The 27,394-nt window shown below is 27.9% G+C and overlaps 1 protein-coding gene across 3 annotated transcripts in view; it reads right to left on the reverse strand.

Moving 5' to 3' along the window:
• The window catches only part of LOC129968437 (cell adhesion molecule DSCAM-like), a 101,006-nt gene that overhangs the window by 60,155 nt on the left and 13,457 nt on the right, over positions 1-27,394 (reverse strand). For 2 of the 3 annotated variants that reach the window (XM_056082295.1, XM_056082294.1), the window contains exon 5: positions 26,147-26,320. In XM_056082295.1, the coding sequence (XP_055938270.1) occupies positions 26,147-26,320 (174 nt within the window). Of the gene's footprint in view, positions 1-13,492; positions 13,772-22,741; positions 23,164-26,146; positions 26,321-27,394 lie in introns of those variants that run through there. The other variant, XM_056082296.1, reaches the window with a different exon arrangement.

A 27,394-nucleotide genomic window follows, 5' to 3' on the forward strand; every position in this document is an offset into this window, starting at 1 on the left:
AAAAAAACTCATTTAGTTTCCATTTTAAAAGTCACTATAAATTTTTATATTAACTTTCAATTTGATAAATTATGTTAGAATCAAAATTTTGCTTTTGAGATGTGACAGTTATCTGCTCATTAATACAGCTTCAAATCACATGAATCTATAATGAGCGATACAAAAAGTAATGAACACTAAAATATACGCAATAAAGAAAGCATGATTTTTTTTACATACAATTGAAACATCAGAAATAATGAAAAAAATGCTTTTATTTTACTCTAAAAGAATTTTGTACTGCTCTGTCTATATTTTTTATTTATAGTTCAAGTCAAAAAATGCAAATTATTTCATTGTTAATAATTGAAGAGAAAAAGTGGTCAATTATGGTCCAGTGGAGAAAAATGTCAAAAATGATAACGTTGAATGGCGAAGAGAATTATTTATAATAGAACAGGAATATTCATGCACGACTTCTTTAGGTGCTCTTTTGCACTGCTTAAGGAACTATAAAACACTCTTCATATTCATCATATTATAGAATAATACTCATTTAACACTTTAACGTGAAAAATGATGGCTGATGTTTTCTTTACGTTGCTTTTCACATTCAGACATTAATTACTCTCTCCTTGGCTAAGTCACGTTATTTTTTCCTATTACTGATTCTTTTTTATTTACCCGCCCACGGCACAACCCTTCCTCACAAATATATTGAGACTAAACGAAAAAAAAATTAACAGTCTGAGATGTAAAATAGGAATAATAAAATATAAATGGATATAAATCATGAATACTAATTAGATACCTAATATATATAAAAATAAATATTTAAAATGAAATCCAATATTCGCAATGCATAAATTAGATGACCTAAAATGTAATTATGTTTGATAATCTGTCAAAACAATCTTAGCGTATTTCTCTAAAAATAAATCCGATTAATATTTTTGTAGGGATTTACAGCAAGCCCTGTGTCACTGAGAAAGGTGACGTGGTCATCTCAAATTCGGGAATGATAAATTGTTGTATATGTAAACAAGGTGTTTACGTCTTTAATTTTGTAGGTCTCATGTCTATGTAAGGTGTAGAGGTACACATTGCTCGTAATGTTTTTTTTTCGCCCTTGAAAGATCCAGAAACAATTTGTCGTAAGTATTCGGCTATCAATCTTTCAAGGGTAATTCTTTCTAATAAAATAAGCCCTTTCTCAAAAATAAAATAACCAGACTAAAGTATACAATAATAATACGAATATAAATATGCATATTATTAGTTATTAATGTTATGGATATATATATATATATATATATATATGGTATTAATTTTTATAAACAAGTCAAGGGCATTCCAATGGGGACTCAAGTGCTTTAGCTAATATTTTCCTGCATTACTATGAGAAAAAAATAATTAAATATAATTTAATAAATGGGTGGAGATATATTGATGACCTACTTTTGATTAACTTCGACAATACTAATATTATTACTAATTGCTATCCAAAAGATTTAATTCTAAAAGATTCAAATAAAAATCAACTTGAGGCTACCTTTCTGGATTTAAAAATCGAAATTGGTAATGATAAAACAATAGTTGGTATATACGATAAAAGGGATGATTTCAACTTTAAAATAACAAAACTATGTAACTACCATTCCAATCTAAACTCTAAAATTTTCAAAAATCTAATTTTCTCACAAGTTAACAGGATCAAAAGGGTTTGCAATAATAAAAATTCTTATATTGAAGCATCAAATATCCTCCTTAAAAATTTAATTAAAAATGATTTTCCTAAAAATTACTGTAATGTCAATTTTTTAATTAAACAAGGTATGGTTTGGGATTAATCTTTTGGCTTAAATAAAAATAGAACTTTACTTGCATATTGGATCACTCAATAGATGGCGCTGGGTGCCTACCTCTGTTTACATAATTTACCGTTAATTTTTTTTAAAACAGGAAATCACAATCGATTGTTTAAAGTTTCCTTCACTGTTGGATGGTATGTTCTGGCCTTTTCGTTTTTAATTTTAATTTTAATTTTAATGCTGTTTTTGTTTTTATTGTTATTGTTTTTATTGTATTTTTACTTTGTGGTTATTTTTTTCTAATTTGTTATTTTGTATTTCCTTTCTGTTAAAATGGTATATCTCTTAAGCATAATTTCAGGGGATTTTCGGGTCACGAGGAATCATTATTAGACTTATGTCTGTATGTCCTCACAGAAAAAATCCCTTTATTTGAATCCCTGCCTGAGGGTGACCCTTGAAAAAGTCTTCAGGCCGGATTCTTTTTTAATATTTTTTTAATAATTTTTTTGGTTTAATTTTTATTTGATTTTTGTTTTTCCTATTAACTTGATTCTAATACTTTTGTATATATATATATATATATATATATATATATATATAAATGTTAACTCATTACTTGTAAATATCTAAAAATATACTTAGTTTTGTATATGAAAACATGGTATCGCTGAAATAAGACCTATTTTATCTTTTGTATCAGGAAGAAAATAGATCATGTAACTTAATAAAGAAGAAGTGTCAAGTAAGTTAATTTAAAAAATAAATAAGAAAATTCATGATGCACAAATAACTTGTGTTCAAGTACAAAATTACTGATAAATCAAAAATTAAATTTGAACATTCGTAAATTATTAACATAATCTAAATTCTAAGTTATTTTCCACCTAACAGTAATTCAAATTTAGTAAAAATTATACTAAAAATTTGTTTTAACAACACACAAAATAGTATTTAATCATAATCTGAAAATCTGTAAAAACTGTACTTCTGTTCAAAGTAATATTTTATTGTGTTATTTCCGTGTACAGCATTTTTAAGCCATTCGTTGCTTATTGTCAAAAATTTCATAGCACACATAAGTAACGAGAATTTTGACTGCAAGAAGATTCTTTGTGCATTTAAAGCGTAACTTGTAGTATAATTTTTACTTTACGTAATAAGAAAAAAGGAACAAAAAAATCTTTGTAAAAGATACCTGCTTATTTTTTTCATTTTCTATTTATCAAACTAATAATATTCAAATTCTTAGCTTGTAATCGCTGGCTTATACAAATCTAAATGCTTGAGTTGCATATGTTGTTAATTGTCACTTGATGATATTTGATGGGAAATAGTTATTACAGAATCGAATAAAATGGAAAAGCGAATGCACATAGAACAATTTCGTAATACAAACATTTCGAGACAAATTCCTAGAAATGCTTTTACAAAGTTTCTAATACCAAATGAAATTCATTTTAACTAATGAAAACACCAATCATTTTCTTTACCGAAATTTTTGAAAGGCGAGCAAATCATTTTTAACTTTCTACTAGCAAATAGATTTTAAAATAAGATTTTTTAAAAAATCGCTTTTCTAAGGGTTTGCAAAAAAAAAAAAGCATTAAAACAACTTTGTCAAATTCGGTCAGTTGTTCCATTTCACTTACAACTTCTATTGTTGCGGTGTTACATACATACATTTTTAGTAGAAAAATTAAATAATACATTAATGAATATCTTTATTTATGTACATTATATATAAAAAAATCTTCCATTACCGAATCTTCTATTACTTCCATTACCGAAATTCAAACTGCGAATAATATATTTTCGAATGAGTTATTAATAAATATTAAAAAAAGCAAACAAAACATCATCTGCATTTAGAATTAATAAGAAGAATGCTATTAATTAAGAAATTATCTCGAATAACTGTGAAAATTTTAATCTTTCAGCTCAAAACTAACAACAAAAAGCTCGGTTGGACACTAATCCAATTAGAATTATTCTAAAAGCTTTTAAAAAGCATTTATTAATTGTTAAAGCATACAAATGTGCGCACATTTAATTTACCTTAATCTAAAAATATATTTAATAAAATTCATTTCTTAGAGAAGTAGGATCATATTCAAGGTCTCCTGATATGTTTTCATTTTTAAAAGAAGTAAAATAAAATAAAAACAGGGATTTTATATCAAATATTTATTAGTACTTTATTAGCACCTGTTATTGAAAAACAAACATTGGTCCATAAATGATATTCAAATCCTTTATTTATTTTAGTTAACATATTTTATGCATTTATATTAATTACATTTCAGTAGAATGCATGCAAAGTTTCAAATAAAAATAAAACTAGAGACAGTGCTTTTAATCTTGAAACTTAATTTTTTTTAAATTCATTATTTCAATGCTATACTTTGGTATTTACTTTTGTCCATTATATAAGTTTGTATTATTTTGCATTTCTCTTTGTGTGTGTTTGCTTGAGATTCTTTATTTTATAGTCCCTTCTGTTTTTGTTTGTTTATTCTTTTGTGTATTGTTTGTTTAGTATTTTTTTTTATTTTGTTTGAATATTGTTAATTCTATATCGTTTTATATTTTGTATATATATTGATTTGTTCTGTATTGTCTATGCAGCATTTTATCGCTTCTATAGGTAACTGTGCTAGTCATAATTATATTACTATACATATGCTGTCTATGATTATGATTTGATTTACCTTACATAAGCATACTGAGATTCTAGAAGACGGGGTCTGTAGATCAAATTTTTCTTCTCAGAGAGTTGGAGGGAGGCATAAAAGACTAAAATTTTTCGGTAGTGTCGGAAATCTAGGCTAATGGAATGTAGTGTAATAAGTTACTTATAGAAAAGATTTCAATTTTTAAATAATATAATATAAAGAATCTTTGATACATATTTCGATATATTTATGAAAGAAATGCATAAGAGATGTCGGAAAATAACTTCATAAACATTGGAAAATTAAATTACAAAAATATACAAGCACTTTATCATAAGAATAGAAATCATGCTTTTTTTTATTTGTTGCCCAAATTACTTAAAAGTTACACTTTTTCAAAATATTTTTGACTTAAGAAACATTTCGGATATTTTCAGTATCATTCATTCAATATCAAAAAGGGGCAGCTTAAATGTTTGGTTATAAAAAACTATTTAGATAGATCTATATTTAGATATTTCTAATGTGTAATAATAGCCACAACAAAAATAATCAAAAAGCAGAACTGCTGAAATTTTTGCATTGTTTCTTGTGTAAAGTTCGCACTAACTTACTTATTAAAAAAAGGTTTGCCAAGTTAATAGAGCGTCTGAATTCGCAAATAATATAAAGTGTTTTAGATTTAGCAAAGAAAATACCAAACAATGAATCGAGTTTTGCATTTCTAGATCTCAGGGATTAGTCTGCATTTAAACGATTAACACTGAAAGTTTAAAGGTATTTAACCTAGATTTATGCGCAGCTAATATTTTTAGAAAGAAAATATGGCTTCAGTAAAGAACAAAATAAAACAAAATCAACATTTTTTAATTTCAAAACTGAAACATATAAATATGACAATGAGATTATTACTTATTTCTTTGAAATCTCGACGTCTTTGTGAAGAAATAAGTACCTCAAAAAATGTTTAAATGTTAAGATTTTTTAATACTTCATCATGCCTGAACTATGAATACTCATATCAATTATTTGATTGTCTACTACTAATGGTTCAAAAAGAATGACCGAACTGTTTTTCACTCAAAGTTCATATTTGATAGAAAAGTCTTTCATGTTAAAAAAGAAACAAATTTATATTTTTAAGGAATTAATTAAAACACTGAAATTCTGTTCTTTACAATCTATTTGGAATAAAAAATTAATTGGGGCAATTGTTAAAAAAAAATCAGTATGGAGATTTTATATTGAAGTGGTTAAAATTTCTCCCTTTGATCTAGTTACATTACGATATTACTGCCAAATAAGAAGAATAAACATTTTTCATATCAATAAAAAAAAATATCCGTCTTGAAACTAAAATATATAATTTAAAATTATGCAATATTTCTACATAACGTTGATATCAATTAAATACATATATTTCTTTGATCATTTTTTATTTGATGAAAATTCGTTAATATTCATTAAGTATGCAACTCAGTTAATCATATCCATTATGAATTTGTAAATTTTTTCCCCTGACATTCGTTGGCCGTTCATCATAAAACAATTTTTAATTTTTTTTCTTTCATTATGAGGTTAAAAAAAATGTTTGAATATTCTTCTTTCATTTAAAACTTTTAATATCGTAAAAAACTGTAACATCATAAAAATTGGAAGATGGAAAACTTTAAAAAAATAATTTCAATGCAATTGCATAAATGTAACTTTAATTTAATTTAAAGAAACATGTCTAACTTCCTTAAAATAAAACTAAAATTTCTGAAGGGAAAAAAAAAAACTTCTTAATGCAAAGTTTTCAAATTATTAATTCCATATAGAGATAATTTATTTTTTTATTCTAAAATTCTTATGAACGAAATAATTTGTTTCCAAATAATTGCACATTATGTGTTAAACCTATTATAAAAAAAATCGTTTTGCATAAATTACTCTTTTTCACGTAAAACTGAATTGCCTCCACAGTTGTCGAGATAACGCTTATCTTGGCGTAAGAAACGGATTTTAAGATATCATAAAAGAAAACAAGGAGTTGATACGGTCGAAAAAACGCAAAATTGAAACCCCTTCACAACAACCTGCACGGCGAGGGTAACTGGGGACGGGGGATTCAGAAAAATGCGACAATGTAATATCTTTCGTCTCGATGACATCATTAAACGAAGTCACGTGATTTCCAGTTTTGGCAGAATGCCAGAATCTTCCGGAGGATGAAGTGGATCAAATCCGGAGAAGGTTACCAGGATCTCCTATACATCGCTTTTTTCGATCATCAACACTACGCCACAGGAGCTAACCGTTAATTTTACTATAAAAATAGAAATTTTTTAAAATAATTTTAAGAAAGTGAATATGACAGAAAAATTTCGATAGTAGTGGTTAACAGATGTTGAATGCATTTTTCAACAGATTTTCCTACGCCCAAAGTTGAAAAGGCAAAAACAAAAACAGTTAGGCTTAGCCATAACAAAATACTCCAGAATAATATTTATTGAAGAACAACAAATATAATAAAATATCCTACAAATTAATGAGTATATAAGCACCCAACAGAAACGTTTTGTATGTTAAATATGTTATATCAAATTTAAAAAAAAAATAATGTGGAATTTGAGCAATACTGAATAAAAGTAAGCCGATAGGTAATTCATTACATTTAGTGACGGTGCATATTTACCAGGAAAAAAACATTGTGGACCTTACGTAATATCATTAATGTGAGTGAGTTTGCTATTTAAATAAGTTCAAATACATTCAAAATGAAGTGCTAAACTAGAAACTGTTATTAATTTGACACCATTATTTTTTTTCCCTTCTTTCAAATTCGAACTACTTATCTGTAGACTAAAGAAACTTACTATTACAATATTTCATCTGTCAATGAATCTTTTTTTGAAGAATGGTGAAGTATACAAAATAGCAAACACATGGTTAATTTATACTTATTTGATTAAAAATATGATTGATAATGATATTATGATTCTAGGAAATGACAATGAATATAAATATATGTATAATTCTGCTTAAAATCCAATATCATCTTGATACAATCAGATTTCGTATACATCAGACGTACATACGATGTCCTAAAATTACGGGATCTTAAACTGTAATTGCTTTAATTCCTCAAAATGCTAGAAACAAACTATTAGAAAGTTTCTAGAACAGTAGAAAGAATTTCGGGATTATTTTTTTTCTTTAAAGAAAATTGATATCCGGAATATATTTTTTAATGCATTCAACGTTCAAAGACAAAATTTGTTAATTTCTTTCTTAGTAGAATTTAATTTTTATTCCTACGTTAGTTATATACGCCCATACGTATTTATTTTTAAAGAATGTAAATATGAAAATTTTTAAAGCCCTTTCTTCGCTTCAGCAATTTATTCAGCATAATGCAAAATGATATCTATAGAAAAAATAAAAGTTTATCAATTTTAATATAATTTACTTAACCTTTAAAGGGAAATTTTTTTCTAGTCATATTATGTTAAAATATTTTTAGGCTTGAAATTAGAATAAGAAAAGGGGTTCATTTAGCTTATTCGATAAATTTAATTTGATTAATTAATTAATTTGGTAAATTAATAATAAAGTATCAAATCAAGACATATCATTTTGTGTAAAATAAAGAACTAAAACATCTAAGTTTCAGTCTTTCTAAAAAAATTTGTCAGAACTTATGCCAACCTACATAAATTCATACAAAGATTGACAAATTTGGTGGGAAGCATACTTCCGACGGCCCTAGAAAGGGTTAATGAACTTACTGAGTTGAGAATAGAATGTAATACTTTAAAAATTATTAATAATTCTATGCATTAAAATTACTTACAGTGATGTTATTATTTATTTATTAAAATCAATACATATTAAAGATAATTAATATGCAATTCAATTTTCAAAATTACTTTTTCCGATTCCTTTATTTTTACTTTAGTTTTCAGACCCAGTATTGATTAATTTAAATTTTTAGATAAATTAATTTTTTAATGTAGTTCGCTCAATTTTAATTAGCAAAATTCGTTTGTAAGAGCAAATAAATTTTCCATTAAAAACCATTGTTTTTTCCCTAAAATATGGTAAATTTAAATATAATTTGAACAGTGCAAACATAAAATAATTCATAATATGTCCATTTCTCACAGGAAAAAAAAATTGAAAATTTAATTTGTAAAGCAAGAAAAATAAAAAAAAATTTTAGAAAATTTTACAAACAAAATGTAATAAAAGCAATAAAAAAAAGGGGGCATGAAATCATTTGGTTAATTTATGGAACATTCTTAATGGCGAAAGGTGTCGAAATTTAATCTGTAAATAAAGATTTTGTCCCATGTACATATTATATCCAATTATTATTTTGTTCCCAGTAATTAAAACTCATATTAATTACAAATTATTAATCTTATTATAACACAGCATAAAAATACTTGTTTTATAAAATGTTTTTTTTTTAATTACGAATCGAAAATGAGATGTGCTATGATAATTTTAAATCAAATCAACATGCTCAGAAAAAATAATTCTGCAAACTGTCACACTAAAAATAGTATAATATATAAATATAAATAAAATATATATAAAACAAACTTCTTATCTTTTAGAATCTGTGTGATAAAGAGTATGTAATTCTGTATATTTGAGCATATATAATCTATTTAACAAACTAACAGCCATAATCAATAAAATTTAATCTCCTTCTATATATCTACAATTTTCATTAAAAAATTTGTTTACTAAGATCTTAAATTATCATATGATATAAGAATATCGAAATACTTTAGTTGATACAGAAAAATAATCCAACTTTCAAAAAATTTAGATTAATGTTTTTAAAAAAATATTTTTTTTACACGAACTACTTCTAACTTTCTCTCAAAGTATCAAATCCGCCATGATGTATTTCTTCTTACATGGAGCCACCATTGACAACAATGTTATAATATCAATACAAAGCAACAACTCCCATTCGCGAAATCTCGCCACAGCTACGTGATTGGCGATCTGAAGCTCCCAGCATCATCATGTAACGATCGGGCGGCAACCCTGCGTCTCTTCTCGGCCACATCTTTTCCTCAGTCCGTGACTACGCTCCCTTATGATGGCATTTTACTACGGTTCTCGATCCATGTGGCTGCGAGGAAATAACCGAGACGCATCATTACTACGCAAGAGGAAGAACCCGTTCTCTTTCTGGCGGAGGAGAACGGATTTCCACAACAAATTACGCGTTCACTTCAAATCATTTTTGTTGAGACAAAAATGTTGCAAAATCTTGTGATGGAAATTGTTTTACAAATGAAACGATTAAAATTTTCATTAAACAGCGCATTAAAAAATATTTAAAGATAGGAATGCTCTAATTTTAAATTTGGATTCTAAATATTTCAAGCACTAATTTTAATTTAGCTGAAAACAAACTAAAAAATTGATATGCAAAACATGAAAAGATGCAAGAAGAAGAAAGAAAAACAATTTTAAGAAAAACAATTATTGAATCCAAAATAGGAAAACGATTACTCTCAAAATACAAAAATAAGATATTGCCCTGAATCAAAAGTAAATGCATGCAATTTTCGTAAGAAAGTACCATAAGTTTTTTTTTCTCTCATTTAAAATAGCAAAATTCATTGGAAGAAGAGTTTGGGAAGGATAAAAAATTGATATCAAAAATTGAATCTAGTACAAAAAAAGATTTAAAAATTACAAAATTGAAGATAAAATGACCAAATTTACACATGTATTTTAAGTGAGAGTTTATTTAAAGAATTCTCCCAAAAGACAAATTAAATTTTTTAGCATCTCAGTTATTTCTCTATGTTATTTTTAATGCTTTTAAATATAAGATTTTGCTCTGAAACACCTTTTGAATGAAACCTTCAAAACAAACATGAACAAAAGATCTCGCTTGCGAAAGTATTTAGATAAAAATGATGTAAATATTAAAAAACAAATGTGGACAAACAAAATTTTTTTAAAAGCATATTTCAACCATCATAAATTAAAACATTTGAATAAATGAAAATTTTGTTTTGTTAAATAATTCTAACGCTAACAATGGAAACTAAAGTAACATCTGGAGTAGCCGAAACTTCGGAAACTTTTCATTTTATGATGATGATGATGTCGTGTCCGCGTTACCACGGAAAAGGGATGCAGTAGCTTCTGAGGGTAAAGGCTCCACTATTCACTTTATAATTAATCTAATACGTACAAAAGATTTTATCAAAATCAGACTTTAAAAATATAATTAAATTAGGCTTTATAGAATTGTAGTTTTCGTTTTATAGACTATTAAGATGTTTAAAAAGGAATTTTATTAATATCCAGATGTGATTGAATTATAACATTTTATTATTTTTCTTTAGATGTAAAAATGATAAACATGTCCAGTTAGAAATATCACTGGGAGGTCAAATTAGGATTGCTTTTACACAAAATATTTTTCAAAAGATGTTTAATGATTTTTTTTTTGTTTCTAAAAACTATTAAATAGCTTTTACAGGGTTTTCAACTTATCAAATGACATTTAAATGTCCCCAAAATAAACGATTTAGTATAAATTAATAAAAAAATTCTACAAGATACCTGCAATAAATATTATTCTTATAAGAACAATAAAAAATTTAATTTCTTTCTGGAAATAAAAGAAACAAGAATTTGTTACTTCAGCCTTAATCATTATTGTTTATGAAATTCCATCCTATTTACAACTTAAAATTTTCTATTCAATCGTCCATCTACTCCAATTTAGAAATTAAGAAACAGATCTGATTTTTAAATTGTATTAAAATATATCAGATCTAGTAAATATAGGCAAACAACAATGTACAATAAATTCACAGAAACGCAAAATGAATATATATATATATATTCTTTAGTGAAATGAGCAAATATCTTGTAAGTATCTTGCACATAATGGATTGCTTTTTGTTGAGAATTTTTGAAGTGTATATTGTGGAACGAGATCTCCAGATTTTGCTGTCCTAACAGACTGTTTATGAACAGAGAACAGATGATATAGATAGTCCTGATGATATTATAGATGATATAAATAGTAAAAATTTTAGTAATAACAAGCCAATACTTTCATATCAAATTATAAAATTTATTCAAGCAGTGACTCACATAGGAAGCAAACTAAAATTACAAAAAAAAAAAGCATTCGTCTTTATTTTGTACCTGATTCAGAGCCCCCAGTGAGTCATTGAAAGAACAACGCTGCCTAAAAGGGTGAATGCGAAATATCACGTGTGCTTACAGAGTCAATAGACTGTTATAAAGCGTTTGAAAAACTACAGAAGTGTAAAAGAGAGGGTGTTGGGGAGAAACTATTAGAAATTCCCGAAGCCAACAAAGAAGGATGTGGGGGGAAAGGTGCTTGAATGACGTCAGCGTCTACTTATTTGAAAAGGCCAGGATGATCTTTGTCCTTATTGAATAGTTGGATGAAATACATCTCGGAACAGGAATTTTTATCTTTACTAATAATAAAGGTGAATGTATGTGACGTATGCATTGGCGCTCTACAGGTTTGACATTTGGTTTTGAGTGGCAAATACATATTTTGGAGAATAAGAAAAATGTGCACTTAGGCACGATTTTTTTTTAAAAAAATATTAATAAATGAAAAATCAAGCGAGATTTTGGAAGTATTTTAGATATAACTTCCTTAATATTCTTACACAAATATGATTTTTACATCGTTTTAAAGTACAAATAATTATATTTCAATGCAGTTCATTTGCTACATAGATTTATAGCTATTTTCAATTAATTTGAAAACATGTTTTTAAATTTATTATAATTGCATCAATATATTTAATTGTTGAAGTAAAATTCAAATCGTTTTCACTGTTGCTACTAATAATTAATTCTGGTTTTTTCCCCCTGTTCTTGCTGATAACGATATGAAAATTCCACTGATTTTTCTACGTTTAGTTAGTTTCAATGACAGATACGATAATAAATTTCTTTTTAAAAAAAGCTTTGTTGCACTTATAAGTAAAGTTCAACTTCAGAACCAAGTAATGATGGGAAAATTTTTAAACTGTACCGCCCATTTTTGAAACATTGTTGTTCTTTCATGTGACATAATTGAATGTAATAAGAAATGGATAAAAAATTAGGGAAATATATGGCACAATGAACAAAACGGTATTAGGCTTCTAAATTAATATAATTTATAAGTCTATCAAAATTTGAAGTTTTAAAATATTTTGCCGTGGAAGCCATTCAGATATAGTTACATAAAACATTTAATTACAATTTTTGATAACCATTAATCCTAGAAAATCAATTAGTTTCTAAAGGCAGATACATAAAATAATGACACTTTTCTTAGTTACGCATGCTTTATACATTTTCAATCAATAATATTACACAACATGACATTAAAAATGCCTCGCGAGATATGAAATCAACTATAATCCTTCCATGAAATATTTTTTTTTTTTTTAAGTTTTAAGAAAATGAAGATCCGAGTTTCATAATCTTTTAAGTCCCTATTATTCATACAATATTCAAAATAAATAAATAATTCAAAAAATCTCGATTTTAAATAAAAAATATGGAAATTTTTACACATACAACCCAGAAATATATATTTTTAAAGATTTAAAGAAATTTCTTTTTGGGGGGGAGGGGGAATTTATAGATACAGATAAAACGATAGATTATCGTTTTGGATACCTGAAAAATATGAATATTTGACTTTTTTTGTATTCTGCATATTTAAATTTATCTGGTTTGTATCTCGCATGAGAGTCGATTTTACAATGCATTTACATAAATAAGTATATTGTAATAAAATTGAAATAATGATCAATTACATTACAAAATAATAAAAACTGCAACTTTTAAAAACTTATATAATTGCAAAATTTGCTATTATCCGTCAACCAAGTGAAATCCGCTATAAGAAGAAGGGCTGAGTATTTTATTACTGAGATTATTTTTAAAATATAAAAAAATGGAGACATATTTCATAAAGTAAGAATATGTATAATTAAAGAAATATCAACTCACCGTGGATGACAAGCTCGGCACTGTAACTGGCAGATCCTTCTGTATTTTTAACGGTACACGTGTAATTCCCGGGGCTGTTGTAATCCACAGAACTTAACGACAGTACACTAAAATCATCGTGCATTTGTATTTTAATGTTTTGCGAATTGTAAAGCGGTAATCCATCTTTATGCCACTGGAAAGACAACGGTTCTCGCCCGGAGGCAGTACACATTGATTTAATCTTTTGACCGAACGTCACATTTTTTGAAAACAAGAATGGTTGTATCCTAGGTGCACCTAAAATAAAAAGAAAAAAATATTAATATAGTTACGTAATTGGTTAAATAGAATCAAATAATTAATATTTAAATTTAACAGCACATTTAAAAATTTAATGAAATTTCCCAAAATCCCAAATCTCTTATACAGCTGCCACGCAATATCATGTAATTTTCAAAATTTCATTCGCAGTTTTAATTCATTGTCACATTCGCGGCATAAAATGTACCTAATGTGATTGACTAATTGGTTTGTTTTAGCTTCATATGTTCATTCGTTCATTATCTATATTTGTTCCATGCAAACCTTTGTGTTCATACGCAAATGGACATATAACAATCTTCAACTCTAGAACATAGCATATTTAGTTCTCGAATTCTTAGTGCTTTTCAACATACGGAAATTGATAGCCAGAAGTCGGAACTGAGCATTAAATATTGGTTGTTTTCAGTGTTCTATATGTATTCAAAGAAATTAAAAAAGCGAAAAGATACAATACATATGAACAAAGTTTCTGGTTGCCAATAAAAATGAATATCCACTCCTAAGAATAAAAAACTCGGAGAAATTTTATTCTATTCGTTATTTTCTAATTGTGTAAAGCTGAATTTCGATAGTTGCTTTTATAAAATCAAACCATCATGAGAAAATCAATGAGGAAACAGAAACAAGAGTAATTGTGTCCAATTTAAGTAGACGATTTGACAAAATTTACTGATCAACAGGATCGTTGTAATCCACTAGTTATTTATTATATTTATTAAAATTTATTCGACAAATTTTTATGTGATATAAAATACATTTTTTTTTATTCTTGTCTAATTTATACAATAAGAATATCTGGAAATCTTGCAAAGAGTACTTGGAGTTTTACATAGGCACCTTTAATAAATCTGGAGTCAGAAAGCGTTTCGAGATTTTTAAAAAATATGGACCAAGTATTATATTAACATTTCTGATTCAGATTAGAAATTTGATAACTGTGCAGCCAAATCTTTTCTTTATGAAATCCTGATAGAAAGAAGTCGGTATAAATGAAAATTAGAATGGGAATATAAATTGTATTTTAAACCCAATTATTTAAGTGCTTTTGGAAGTATAATGCCATTTTCATGCTCGGATGACTATGAAAAGGGAAAATCTGCATGGATAAAAAGTAGATAAATAACGCTTATTTCGTTCGTAACATAATGGATACTTCTTCAATTGCTTTTATACAATTTTAAATGCATCATTGGAATTAGTTCCACTTGGCTTACTTTAGAAGCCAAAACCTTTAATTAAGAATAGACAAACTTGTTGGACAGCCTCCACTTTGCTTTGCGTGATTATTTATTCAGAAGCCTGCATATGTAACATTTAAAAACAAAATACAAAACCTGTTTTTATCATGGATGCTCAAACAACAAGGAACAACAAGGATCGACATAAGAAAAAGAGCATGCACCAGACAGTTGTATACTAGGTGTCAATTAAGAAAATAGAAAGAGAAAAAAAATCCTACAATTTTTATCTCTTTTTGGATTTTGATGCCTATTAACTTTTAATTTGTCTGACTAATTTAGAGAAAGTCATCAAAATTTTAATTCAATTAATTAAAATGGGTCCTGAACTAAGAAAAAATCTCACCATTAGCTTTGTGAAGAGACAAAAAAATAAGTTGGCCTCAAATTCTCAAAAGCTTGAACACTTTTCAACAATATTTCTGAGCAGTTTAAACGCAGCAGATACTCCTAGTTCTCCGAATTTTTGAGCATTTTGAGTTTGCGGCTGTAATAGTTTTGCCTAATTTAATTACATTCAAATCCCTATTTCGAGCTACAGGTCTAATCTAGCATTAAATTTGTAATTATACTTAATTAATTTTGAGAATTATATTTAATTCTATAGTCAAATGATAACGGCATCTAAACTGGTACCACCAACTCCAACACCACACAGGAGCAAGTACCTTTAACCATGTTGGTTCCAAGTGCACCAGGCTTTATATGATCTGAACAGGAAAATGTGATTCAGGAAAAAATACATCAAAAACACATTAAATAACAGAATCTCCAAGTTCAAAAAACACTTTTTAAAAAAATGTCTGTCTGTAACAAAGATAACTCACAAACGCTGTTAGTTAGACAAACGAAATTTGGTATGCTGCCTTTAAACCAAATTTATAGATTTCTATGAAATTTTACACAACTTCGACCCAATAGAATTCTGTTTCTTCGGCTGTTTGAATATAAATTAGATTCTATTATTCTAACTTCGATTAGAGGCAGATGGATAAAATTCGGTACATAAATTTAACATTTACAGTTTAGACACCTATCAAATTTTGAACAAAATTCAAGAAGGGGTTGAACGTTTGTCAGTCTGTTCTTTCAGAAGCATATAAACGCGATAGCTCAAAAATGCAGTGACATCGAGTTTGGTATGGGATTTTGTGACAAGTGTATCACAAATTTTGTACAAGTATACTTGTACTTCTAACTAGTTTTGGAAGTGTTCTATCCTTTCGCATTCCCATTAATTTTATTGATTCCATAAAATATCAAAGTTTACAATAATGATAACAAATGTGAAAACTTGTGACAAAAAAATTGTCTCGCTAACTGATTTATAATAAATTTATTTCTCATTCTTACTCAAGGAGGCAATTTATATCACTTTAATAACAAACGTTCCATTCCTTTTTCATTAGAAACAATAGAAGAAGGTTTTGCACATATAATAGAACTAAGTTTTATAACTCATAGTATATGTCACTAAGTATCCAGTGAATACTATTTTTACCAAATAAAATCGTAAAGTATGAAATAAACCATTAACTCTTGCCTTTAAATATTTTATTTCTGATAATATTAGGATTCTTAAAGCAATGGTCTACAGGCTCTTTCTTGAAGTTATTATTTTCTTTTTCAATGTCAAAATTTTATGTTTTATAATGTCTTGAAAGAACAATCCTGAATGGAACAAAATTGTTTAGAATAAACTAAAAATCGTTTTATGCTTTAAAAATGTGTTGAATTACTGTTAAATCAAATATGAATTAAATTAAACATCTTTCTAAATATTTCAGTTTATTTGCTGATAGATTTTCCTCAAATTTCAGTAATTGCTTAACACCTTCTACATGTTTTTTTAAAACTTTCTCATGCTTTATTAGAATTATCCGCCTCCCACCACTCCTGCATTTGCTATATAAAAATTGTCGATTTTGGGCAAAGCTGTGAACAGCACACGTGCGTAGATTTTTATTTTCAATCCCTCACTTGCGGATTTTGAGCTTTGTAATATTATGAAGAAATCGAATATGCACTATGGACAGACAACTTCGTGTCAAGCAATTTAGGTCAGATCTTGACACAGATATGCCATTTTAATAACAACACACATAAACGAGATTTCATTTATCTCAGTCACTACGTTTGTGAGATAAAGTGTTCACAATAGGCGAATGTATAGCCTGTCAGACGGTCAGCCCTTAACGGATTTGGTACAAAGTACGTTGTGGTTCTACAATTTAGATGCTAAATCCGTGTTCCATTTTTTTTTTTTTTAAATCTAGCTTTTTACCTTTTGTAGTTATTTTGTCACTTACGCTCGTACAGACAGACAAACTTCCTCAGAATGAATTTTGTTCAAAATTTAATAGAAACCTACATATTTCGTGTAAAGATCACAAGTCAAATTTCATTTGTCTAGCTCAAATCGTTTTCGAACTTAGCGAGATCTTAAACATGGGGATTCGTCAAAATCTCGAATTAGAATTTTTTGTCGATACCAATATTTTTCTGTCTACATTTCGAATACGAGAAAGTAAAAACATATCGGGGCCAAGTTTCAATGAATTGAATCTATTATTCCAGAATTCATTAATGAAATCAGTTTTCTCATTATAAGTTGAAACCGAACAAGGCAATATCTATTTTTTTTAATCAATGCTTTGTAATTTTTAATTAAATTATCATTTTCTTCGCAATAAATAAGGCTGATAGAAACTTATAATCGTACACCTGCAATGAATGTCAAAATCGATATCTACTCCGTGGGATGTTATAAAATAGACTGTATAACAATATTAGTTTCAAATGAATGATGAAACCATACCGAGACAGGGAGGTGGCAAGCTGAAATGTAACATCTGTTCTTGCGCATGCGACCCCTGATCTCTATGGCATGATCCATAATCCAGGAAACAAGGTCCGACTTCCAAAACGAAATTCCCCTCGCTGAAAAGGGGGGGGGGCGACTGTAACCCTCCCCCTCCCCGTTTTAGTGCAAAATCGCAGTTATTGGATGGGAACAGCTGGATCTCAGCTGATCTTTGTTGAAAAGGGACATGTTTCGCTTCGTTCGGGCAGGTACCCGCAAGATGTGGGTAAGGGCGTGGCAGTAGTCAAAGAAGATGGGATTGTTGGATGACACTTTATGGACCGCTTGCATTGTTTGAGAACTTAGTTGAATAGCTACATTCGCTATTCCCTTTACTTAGATCGCCAATTCACGCCATTTGTGTCAGATGTTGAATAGTCGGTATCTTTTCTTCGTCCAGCTATCCCTGTGTTCGTGCAGGTGTATGTTGAGTTCATGATCAAGAGCAAAAATTGATGAATCTATTTAAGTGAAAGATATTGATGCGAGAAAAAAAGATGCATCTACACTTCTATGCAAACATCCGAAATTCAGTTTGAGGGAAAGAGTAGCTAATAGTGCTTTAAAATCTATAAAACAATGGATTTAGGAAATGTCAAAAATAATTAATGATAATGATATTTGAGGTTACATTATCAATATTTTACTTTTTTTTCAATTAATCTATAAATAAACGAGCATGTGTGTGTGTTTATTTGCATGCATTAATATCAAAAAATTTTTAATCTCTAAATCAATTATTTGTTTTAAGATTACTTAAAAGACGTATAACAACACACTTAATGAATTGCTCGGAATTTTGTTTTATATAATTAGGTTGAATTTCAAGAAAGTTGTTATATGTTAATAAATGTTATATATGTTAATAAAACTCTGCATTAAATAAAGATAAATTTGCTTCAGGCATTTTAATATAACACTACATAAACAATAACCATCCGATTCAGTCTTATAAAAATAATTATTTATTGAGTCAAAAGCATTAAAAATAAAATCGTATTAAAACAATTTCTATTTTTTAAAATTTCTAATAATAGATTTCACGGGAATATAAGGTAATTAATAATAATTATTCAAGAAATTTCTAACTTTTACATATTTTGCTCTCTTTTCTTTCTTTTTTTTTTTTTTTTTTTTGAAATATTATTTTACAATGAAACTGGAAATAAATATTTATATAATTATTCTAAATTATGAAATAGAATGCTTGAGTTCCGACCGTTTTAAGTTAATCGAAATTTTAATAAATAGAGATTTTTTTTTATTTACTTATTTTCGTTGTAGAATTTTTTTAGCGAATTTATTCTGACGTCCAATTACTTTAGATGTGGATTGAGCTCAAAAAGATTATTTAAAATTTTTATTACTGCATGATTTTTTTTAAAAAATTTCACTAAAATTATTATTTTAACAATTTTTAAGGAAGCCATGATATGCATAGTTGTTTCATGAACCCTAAAATTCATTGTTTACATTTGAAATTTTCATGCAAATATCAACACATCTTCCAATTCAGTCTTGTAAAATTTATATTACGGGAAAAGAAATTATTCTAAATTCAATATTTTAACGCAGATCTGCAAATATGCTAATAGAATTTGGTGACTTCGAAAATTCCGGAGTGCTTATATACAAATTAGAACAGAGGAAACCTTATCAACAGAAATGCCAAAGAGCTCTGACCTTTAAACGATAAATCGATCATAAGCTTATCTTTTATCAGTGCAAATCAAACATAAAACGTTAGATAAAACACATCATTAGTGTTTTCTTTCGCTTGGTTTCTACTCGAGTTATAAAAATGACTTTTATTTTTTTCAGCGCAGATGATTTAACGCGAATTTTACAACTACGATAAAACATAAACTTTCACAGATAGAATTATTTTTGACTAATTGGAGATAGAGTCTGTTAAGATAAAATATTTTAAATTCATCCATTAAGATTGTGATTTATGAATACAAGCAATTATTGGAAAAAAGTAGGGACGGAATCGGCTTTTGAAATGAATATAAGTTATACTCCTATTGTTATTATCTCTTAACCAAAGCATAGAAAGAAAAAGTATAAAAACGGTTTAAAAAAATGACCACGAGACTTTAATCCTTTTTTACTTCATAATTTAAAACTCGTAGAATCAGATGATTTTTTAAATGTACGTATCTACCAGTGAATGCAATAATTTATAAAAGAAACGAGCTATACATATGAAATTTGGTACATAAACTATGATCGAAAATTTTATATTTGTAGCTATTTTTGGATAAAATCTGACAAATAAAAGGTCTGTCTATTGTTTCATATGCATGTTAACATGATATCACAAAAAACGCAATGAGATATATTTAAGATATTTATCATATAGTTTTATTACCAGAACCTCAGACCCGCACCAAATTTTAGACCAAAATCTTCAAAAAACTGTAAGTCTGACGTCTGCTTATTCCTGCATAGTTTAGTAAACAATCTCCAAACACAGTTATCACATTTGGTATACGTGAAAATTCTACATCTGTATTATACAAGTTCAAAATATCCGTGGCGTAGCCAGAATAACTGGAAAGACAGTTTAGTATTTTTGTCTCCAATTCATGCAAAGTTAGCAAATGAAAATGACGTCAATGTGACGTTGATATATCTTTTTCTTCCTTTGCTTATGTTTTCTTTATTATATGGCAAAAATGCATTAACCTTTTGTCTCAATTAAGTCCAGTGCATTTCTAGCTTTCTACCTCATCAGCGTGACCCCACTGCAAAATACGTGATCGATTTTCTACATTGCACAATGAAACTATGCAATATTTCGACTGAATTTGTAAATATACGAGAAGATTAAGACGAGAACTCTCCTGATTTTGCTTTCTGAAACTGTTTGAAAGAATGATTGAATTATGGATTCTTATGCTGTTAGTTTAGGTCTCAATTGCAGAGAGTAAGACAAAATTTCATTAGAATTAAAAAAATTTGTAGAGTTTAATATATATATATATATATATATATATATATTATGTTTTATTAATATTTATGTTCCGTTTTTTCTTTTCTTTTCTTTCTTTTTTAAGATTAAATTTTAGGTTTTCGGGGAAAAAAGAGGAAGGGGGGGGGGGAATGCGATGCTCAAGGAGAAGGGAAAATGTTTTTCAATCCGAAACATTCCTTACTGAAAATAATTGCAGAGAAGGAATTAGAAAGGCATGACGGGAAAAATCTAAGAAGTTTTCCGAAAATAAAACAATTTCATAGGAAGGAAATAGTAATTTTGCTATACATATTACGCAGATATACTCAATTGGTATCAAAAATAGTGACTCGTTCATTTCATCTTGCCTTTAAATAAATATTGTGCAAATCTGGCAGCTTTCTAAAGTGTTTATCCAAAATAAACAAGTATCTGTTTGAACATAATAGAACATTCACACCGATACTTCTATTTATTAGCTATCATTCATCAGATTATTCATCTTATCAGCGCATTATACTTTTGTGACGTGTTTTCCTCAAATCATGCATTGGATAAACATGCAATTAAGGAAGCTTTGTACATTTGCCGATTGTTGCTTGCTTTCATATTTAGACATTTTTGTTCAACTCTTGAGACTAAACATATTCTTCATTTAGGGATATACATTTCGTGCCTGCGTAATGTTTTATATGTTCTTTAATACACTCCTTTAATATAAAAGGTATATTCCTTTTTCTTAAACAAATGTATTGTGAAATGTTGAATAAAAGATTTACGGCTTTATAATTGGAATCAATATTATTGATTATTATGAAATATATCATAGATCCATTATAATGAATTATATGATAGAGGAATATATTGGAATTAGAATTATGACATACATTTTTTTTCTTCTAATCGATTGTAGAACATTTCTAACAGAATGAACTTTGCATCGTAATAACCTCTTGTGCCACAAATGAATAGCTATCCACGTTGAACCTGTTTTTTCCTCCTCCAATTATCTTACCAATTAAATATTGGGATCAAATTTTCAAAATAAACTCTATAGTTATAGAAAATTGGCTATAACTGTAATTGTATTTATAATTAAACATTAACGGATAATTTTGATATTCACAAAAATGTCTATTATTTATTGACTTATTTTGTCATTTTGGTATATAACTCACAACTGCAGTGATATATATAAATTACTGTTTTTATTGAAGGAAATACACTTAGTTAGAAAAGCAAATAACTAATTTTTTCTTAGAACTAATATTTTCGATCCAAAATAAACATATATATATTTTTTTTAAATTTTCAATAATAAAAAAGTACATATAACCTCTAGATTTACACAAACATTCAATATTTTTCGAAATCATCGGGTATTCTGCTAAACGTTAATTTAATTGAAAATGATACATAAGACTTAATAGTGTTTCTTTATCATTAGCTGTAGTTCGTATTATAATTACGTTTAGCAATCCTTATTTAACGTTTCAAATCTATTAACCGAGTATTTCAATAACAACCATTCACTTTAAATTAAAACATTTGGGAAATCAATAACAATGATTTATAATTAGAAATCAATAAAGTGTGCTCACATATGAAAATGAGATACTAAGATTGAAAGATAGTCTGATGATTAATAACATTATTTTTTTCAATCAACATTTCTGGTAATATTTACAAATAATATTAATCTAGAAGAAAATAGAAGATAGTAACTAGGTTATTTCCAAAAGAGTTAAAAGGCAAATTGGTCATTGATTTGTAAAATTAACATATTCACACTATAAATTCATATACTACATATGTTATAAACAACAATAGCTACATAAACATACAAATCAATTAGATAAAAAGAAAGATGGATAGATTCTCACCTTGTGCATTGACGACTCCATTTCTGACAGTTGTACTCCATAGCACACAAACGAACAGCAAAATCAACATGGTAAGATGATGCTGGACACTTTTTGCACTCGGAAATTACGTATAAATCCACATCACCGCACTTTTACACTAATGATCACAATAATATATTTCACACAGAGAAGATCTGCAGCATCCAAATGAGTATTCTTTGAATTTGCGTGATTAAACCCACAGATATTCGCCGATCCAAAAAGATAATTCCATTTTCATTTATTGTAGTTATACAACATTAAGACGTCATACTGGCGTAGAATTTGCGATGTGATTTTCTTGTGTCAGAAATCTATAGAAGATGCTGATAGAGGGAGAGAGAGTCAGTTTCATGGCCGGCTTCTACATGTCGATTGCTGTATTTTCGCTAGAAACAGGCTGCCAGAGAAGGTGCGTGAAAATCCCTACTCTGGGTCGAGGAAATCCCTTTGCGCGCGAAAGAGAAACGTAGAATCTTTGGCTTATTTTTTCCCACGTTAGTTCGGGTATTTAGTAAATACTATGGTGAGAGTTAATACAAAACAGTTGGGTTGTGTTAAGAGAAATGCATATAAGTTGAAGAAATATAAGAAATACAAATAAAATAATGAATCGATATAAATGTTTTTGAAATTTATATAACCTAGTGGGAAACAAAATTTTTGTAATAGGTTTGAAAATTTCCACTTAAGTTCGACCCACGTTATACTAAATTAAACAAATAAAATATTTTCATGTCGTTTTCTTGTTCTAAAAAATTTTAACACTTGCCAAAACTTGAAAGATGTTTATGGTAATTTTCATGTTCATATATTTTCCACGTATATAACATTTCATCACAAGTCACAAATAAGAATTAAATATAAGTGTCTGAAAACACATTCCACAAAATATCCGTAATGGGATATTGTTAAACATTCAATGTGCATAAAATACACGTTTCAGCATAATCATATCATAAAAAATATATATATTATAAAACAAGTATGTGTTAACATTTGTCAAATGGTATTATTTTAATTATATGAAACGTTTTAAGCACAAAATGTTAACCATCATTTTTTCATCCATAATACTGCATTTATTAGGGATTGTAATCAATTTTAGCCCTAACAAATACATAAATACAATTATTAACAATTTATTATCGTATATATATATTATTGAACATATCTTCCATCAACTTGAAGATAAATTACTGAAACATAAATAAGAATCAATGGAAGTACAATAAAACATTGAGAATTATAAATGGTTAACAAAACGTAAAAAAAGTAATTTATTAGAGTGAAATTTCATTGTTCTGGAATTTCAAAATCTGAATAATAAATCTTCATATTTAACAGAACACTGCAATATATTTATTTAAATATGTTGCAAAAAAAAAGGATTTAAAAAAGAATAGCATTTCTGTGACGTATGGGGAAGTAAAACATGAGTATGATGATAATTTTTTTTAAGTATTTGAAAATAACTGTTGGTTGGTAATTCTAGATCTCAAAATTGAAAATAAAATTCTTAGAACAAACATCGCAAAGCATTTTAGAGAAAATTCCCTCATTCTTCTTACATACAAAAGGAAGTGCGATTCCCCTCAAAAATCCCTAAATGCAGAGAAACTTCCCTTTAGAATAGCCGATGAATGGAAGGAGATGTGAATCCATCCAAAACATGCACTTTTCTATTATAAATTTTCTTTGTCTTGTTATTATTTTCTATTATTTGTTTAAATAAGTTTTGATAATAACTGATTACTTTATAACAGACAAATAATTAAATGCATGAAGTTTCATTAATACATGCTTCAATTGAATGAACTATTTGTTTCAATAATATCATATTTGTTCAATCATATGAACTTATTCTATTTGGGCAGTTTATAAATTTAAAAATAAAATATTAAATTTCTTGGTGTTTGTAAAAAGTAGAAAATATTTTTGTTAACCTTTCAGGAGAATCCGGTTTATTTAAGCATTCCTACAGAAAGAGTTAATATTCGAGAAATTGAATTAAATATAGTAAAAATAAATAAATAAATAAAAATTTTATAAATAAAAAAATACACGAATAAAAAAAATTTATGAGATATTTAACAAATAATTACAAACAAATCGTGTATGGTAATTAATATGCATCGACAAAACAATGGAAAAAATATGTAAATTGCCCTTAAATTAATATCGAAATTTAATTTTTATCACCGACAATTTATTATCGTTTATTATCAACAGTGAAAATTTAAAAATGCAGCCATTTTTGACTAGGCGTAGATGTAGAACACGTTGATTTGCTAAATGAGTGGCAACGAAAAAGAAAAAAAATTGAATAAAAAAAGTGGCATCTAAAATTCATCAAGAAAACTAATAAATAAAATAAAAAGACTTAAGACTGTCGTTTCTCTACTTTCTTGAACAATTCAGTGCGCTCAAAAATAGAGCACATTGATTTGTTAAAGAAATAATTATGGAGAGAGAAATAGTTTTCCATGTACTCCAATGCTATTAAAAGAAATTTGAAAAAAAAAAAAAAAAAAGAGAGAAAGAGAGAGTGAAATAAAAAGGAGGAGTCCTAGACGCAGTGAAAACTGTTTACACATGGTGGCGGAGTCAAGAGGTCATGGTAAGCTGATATGGCGGGAATCAGTTTTCACACATCATGGCCCATCACTGTGACAAACTACTGCACAAGGCGAAAAGATGAATGGAAGTGAAAAAAGAAAGAAAGATAAGTAGATATCATCAAAGACGCGCGTAGAAACAGAGTGCAAATCAAAACGGTAGCATGGATGCATGAAAAAGGAAACGGCACATAATTACTCTATCATAAATCAAGCATAAAAAAGATAACTATCTTCCCACCGAACAGGCAATTGTGAGCTTGCTCTTAAATTGCATACGCTTTAAAAAGGATGGAAAGGATTAAAAATTCGAGCGCACGGCTTTTCCTGGGAGAGCACCAGAAAATACCTACTGAGCTTAAAATAGACCTACAAATCGATTCAGGAGCTTTTTCGGGGAATCAATGAAATCTGTTGTTGATCAATGACTTCAAAGTGTCACAAATCATTGAAGCTTCCGTTGATGAATCAATCATTTGAGGAGGCAACGCGAATCAATCTTTTTTTGCAATATGAAATGCATCGGATTTATTATCAAACATAATTTTAAGTAATGCCTTACCAAGATATTTTTTAATATACTTACTGAACTGAACTTAAAATAGATATCGATTCATATGCTTTCTCTACCAATCAATGAAACCTGGGCTTTCTTCCATAGAAGATTCATAGTTAACTCCGGCTTCAACGAGGTTTTGTTGTGGTTTTTATCAACTGGTAAACGTATGGAATTCTGGATTCATAGCAAAACCGATCCCCCTCTTACCTTTAATGCTGAGCGAAACTGTCTTTTTAAGACCTTCCCCAATCCCATTGCTCACTTGGCACTGATAGTGTCCGGAATCTTCATTCTGCACATTGATGATGGTCAAGGAACCGTTGCTTTCCAATCGAATGTGCCGATTGTTGACCAGATGCATCCAGTGATCTGGGGACGAATCTGGAAAAGTATTCCCGGATTTTAATTTATATAAAAAGAAATAAAAACACCGAAATAAGATAGAGGTGGACATCTTTCAACAACAATAAAAAAATAATAAATTTTTATATTAAGCTGTATTAAAAAAACAAGTAAAAAGAAAAGATCAAAAATTATTTCCAAGTATAAATGACCAATAAAAGTGAAAATCATTAGGTATATTAAATGAAGTGCATTTCTTATGAAATATTGATGGATCTAATAGTAATTATTTCCATTATATACTACCATGAAATTTGTTTTTGTCCAACAAAACACGGAGAATTGTTTTGAACACAAGTTGAGTTGATATCATTCAAGTTAGGAGGTTTTTATTTTATTATTTCAAAACCTTTGCTTAATTTTTTTAAAAGAATATTATTAAAAATGTGTCTGTCCTAAATTAAATTCTAAAATTAAACTTTACTTGTAGTAAGTGATATAACAATGGTAGATGACCTCGAAGGAATTAATTTTGCCGAAATCATCACATTTAGTGTAGTAAAATAAAATAAATTTTCAACAATTTTGAGCTGGTACCAATATTGCTTAATATCCATTTCCTCACTTTGCTTACCTGGCTTTATTAATGCTCCAAATAATTCGTTAGCCTTATAACAATTTTTTTGTTTGTCCTGCACTTGTTGGAAGATTTTTTTATTTATTTATAATATAAAGAAGAATTCACGCAACTGATTAATCATAATATTGAATAAATTGCAAAATTAAAATTGTCTTTGAAATCTCAGTTGCTTTTCTTGAGAATTCCATGATCTTGAAAACTTTAAAAAGAAAGTTTGTATCCGGGAAGCATCTTGATGATAATATAATGTGACTATGTGTGCTTTGCAAATAAAATTAAAACATTAATAAAGGAATCTTCAAATATAATTTACACTCATATGTGACCAAATTAATGTTAGGATGCGCAAATTAGAAAAGTGTGCATTTCTTTCAATCATACAATCAATTTAGCATTTTTTTTCAGTCATTCAAATTCTTGTTGAAACCGCGTATTAACGAGTGCAGTTTGGAAAAAATTTTAATGGATAAAAA

This window comes from Argiope bruennichi, chromosome 5 (genome assembly GCF_947563725.1).
Source record: "Argiope bruennichi chromosome 5, qqArgBrue1.1, whole genome shotgun sequence".
Taxonomy (NCBI): Eukaryota; Metazoa; Arthropoda; class Arachnida; order Araneae; family Araneidae; genus Argiope; species Argiope bruennichi.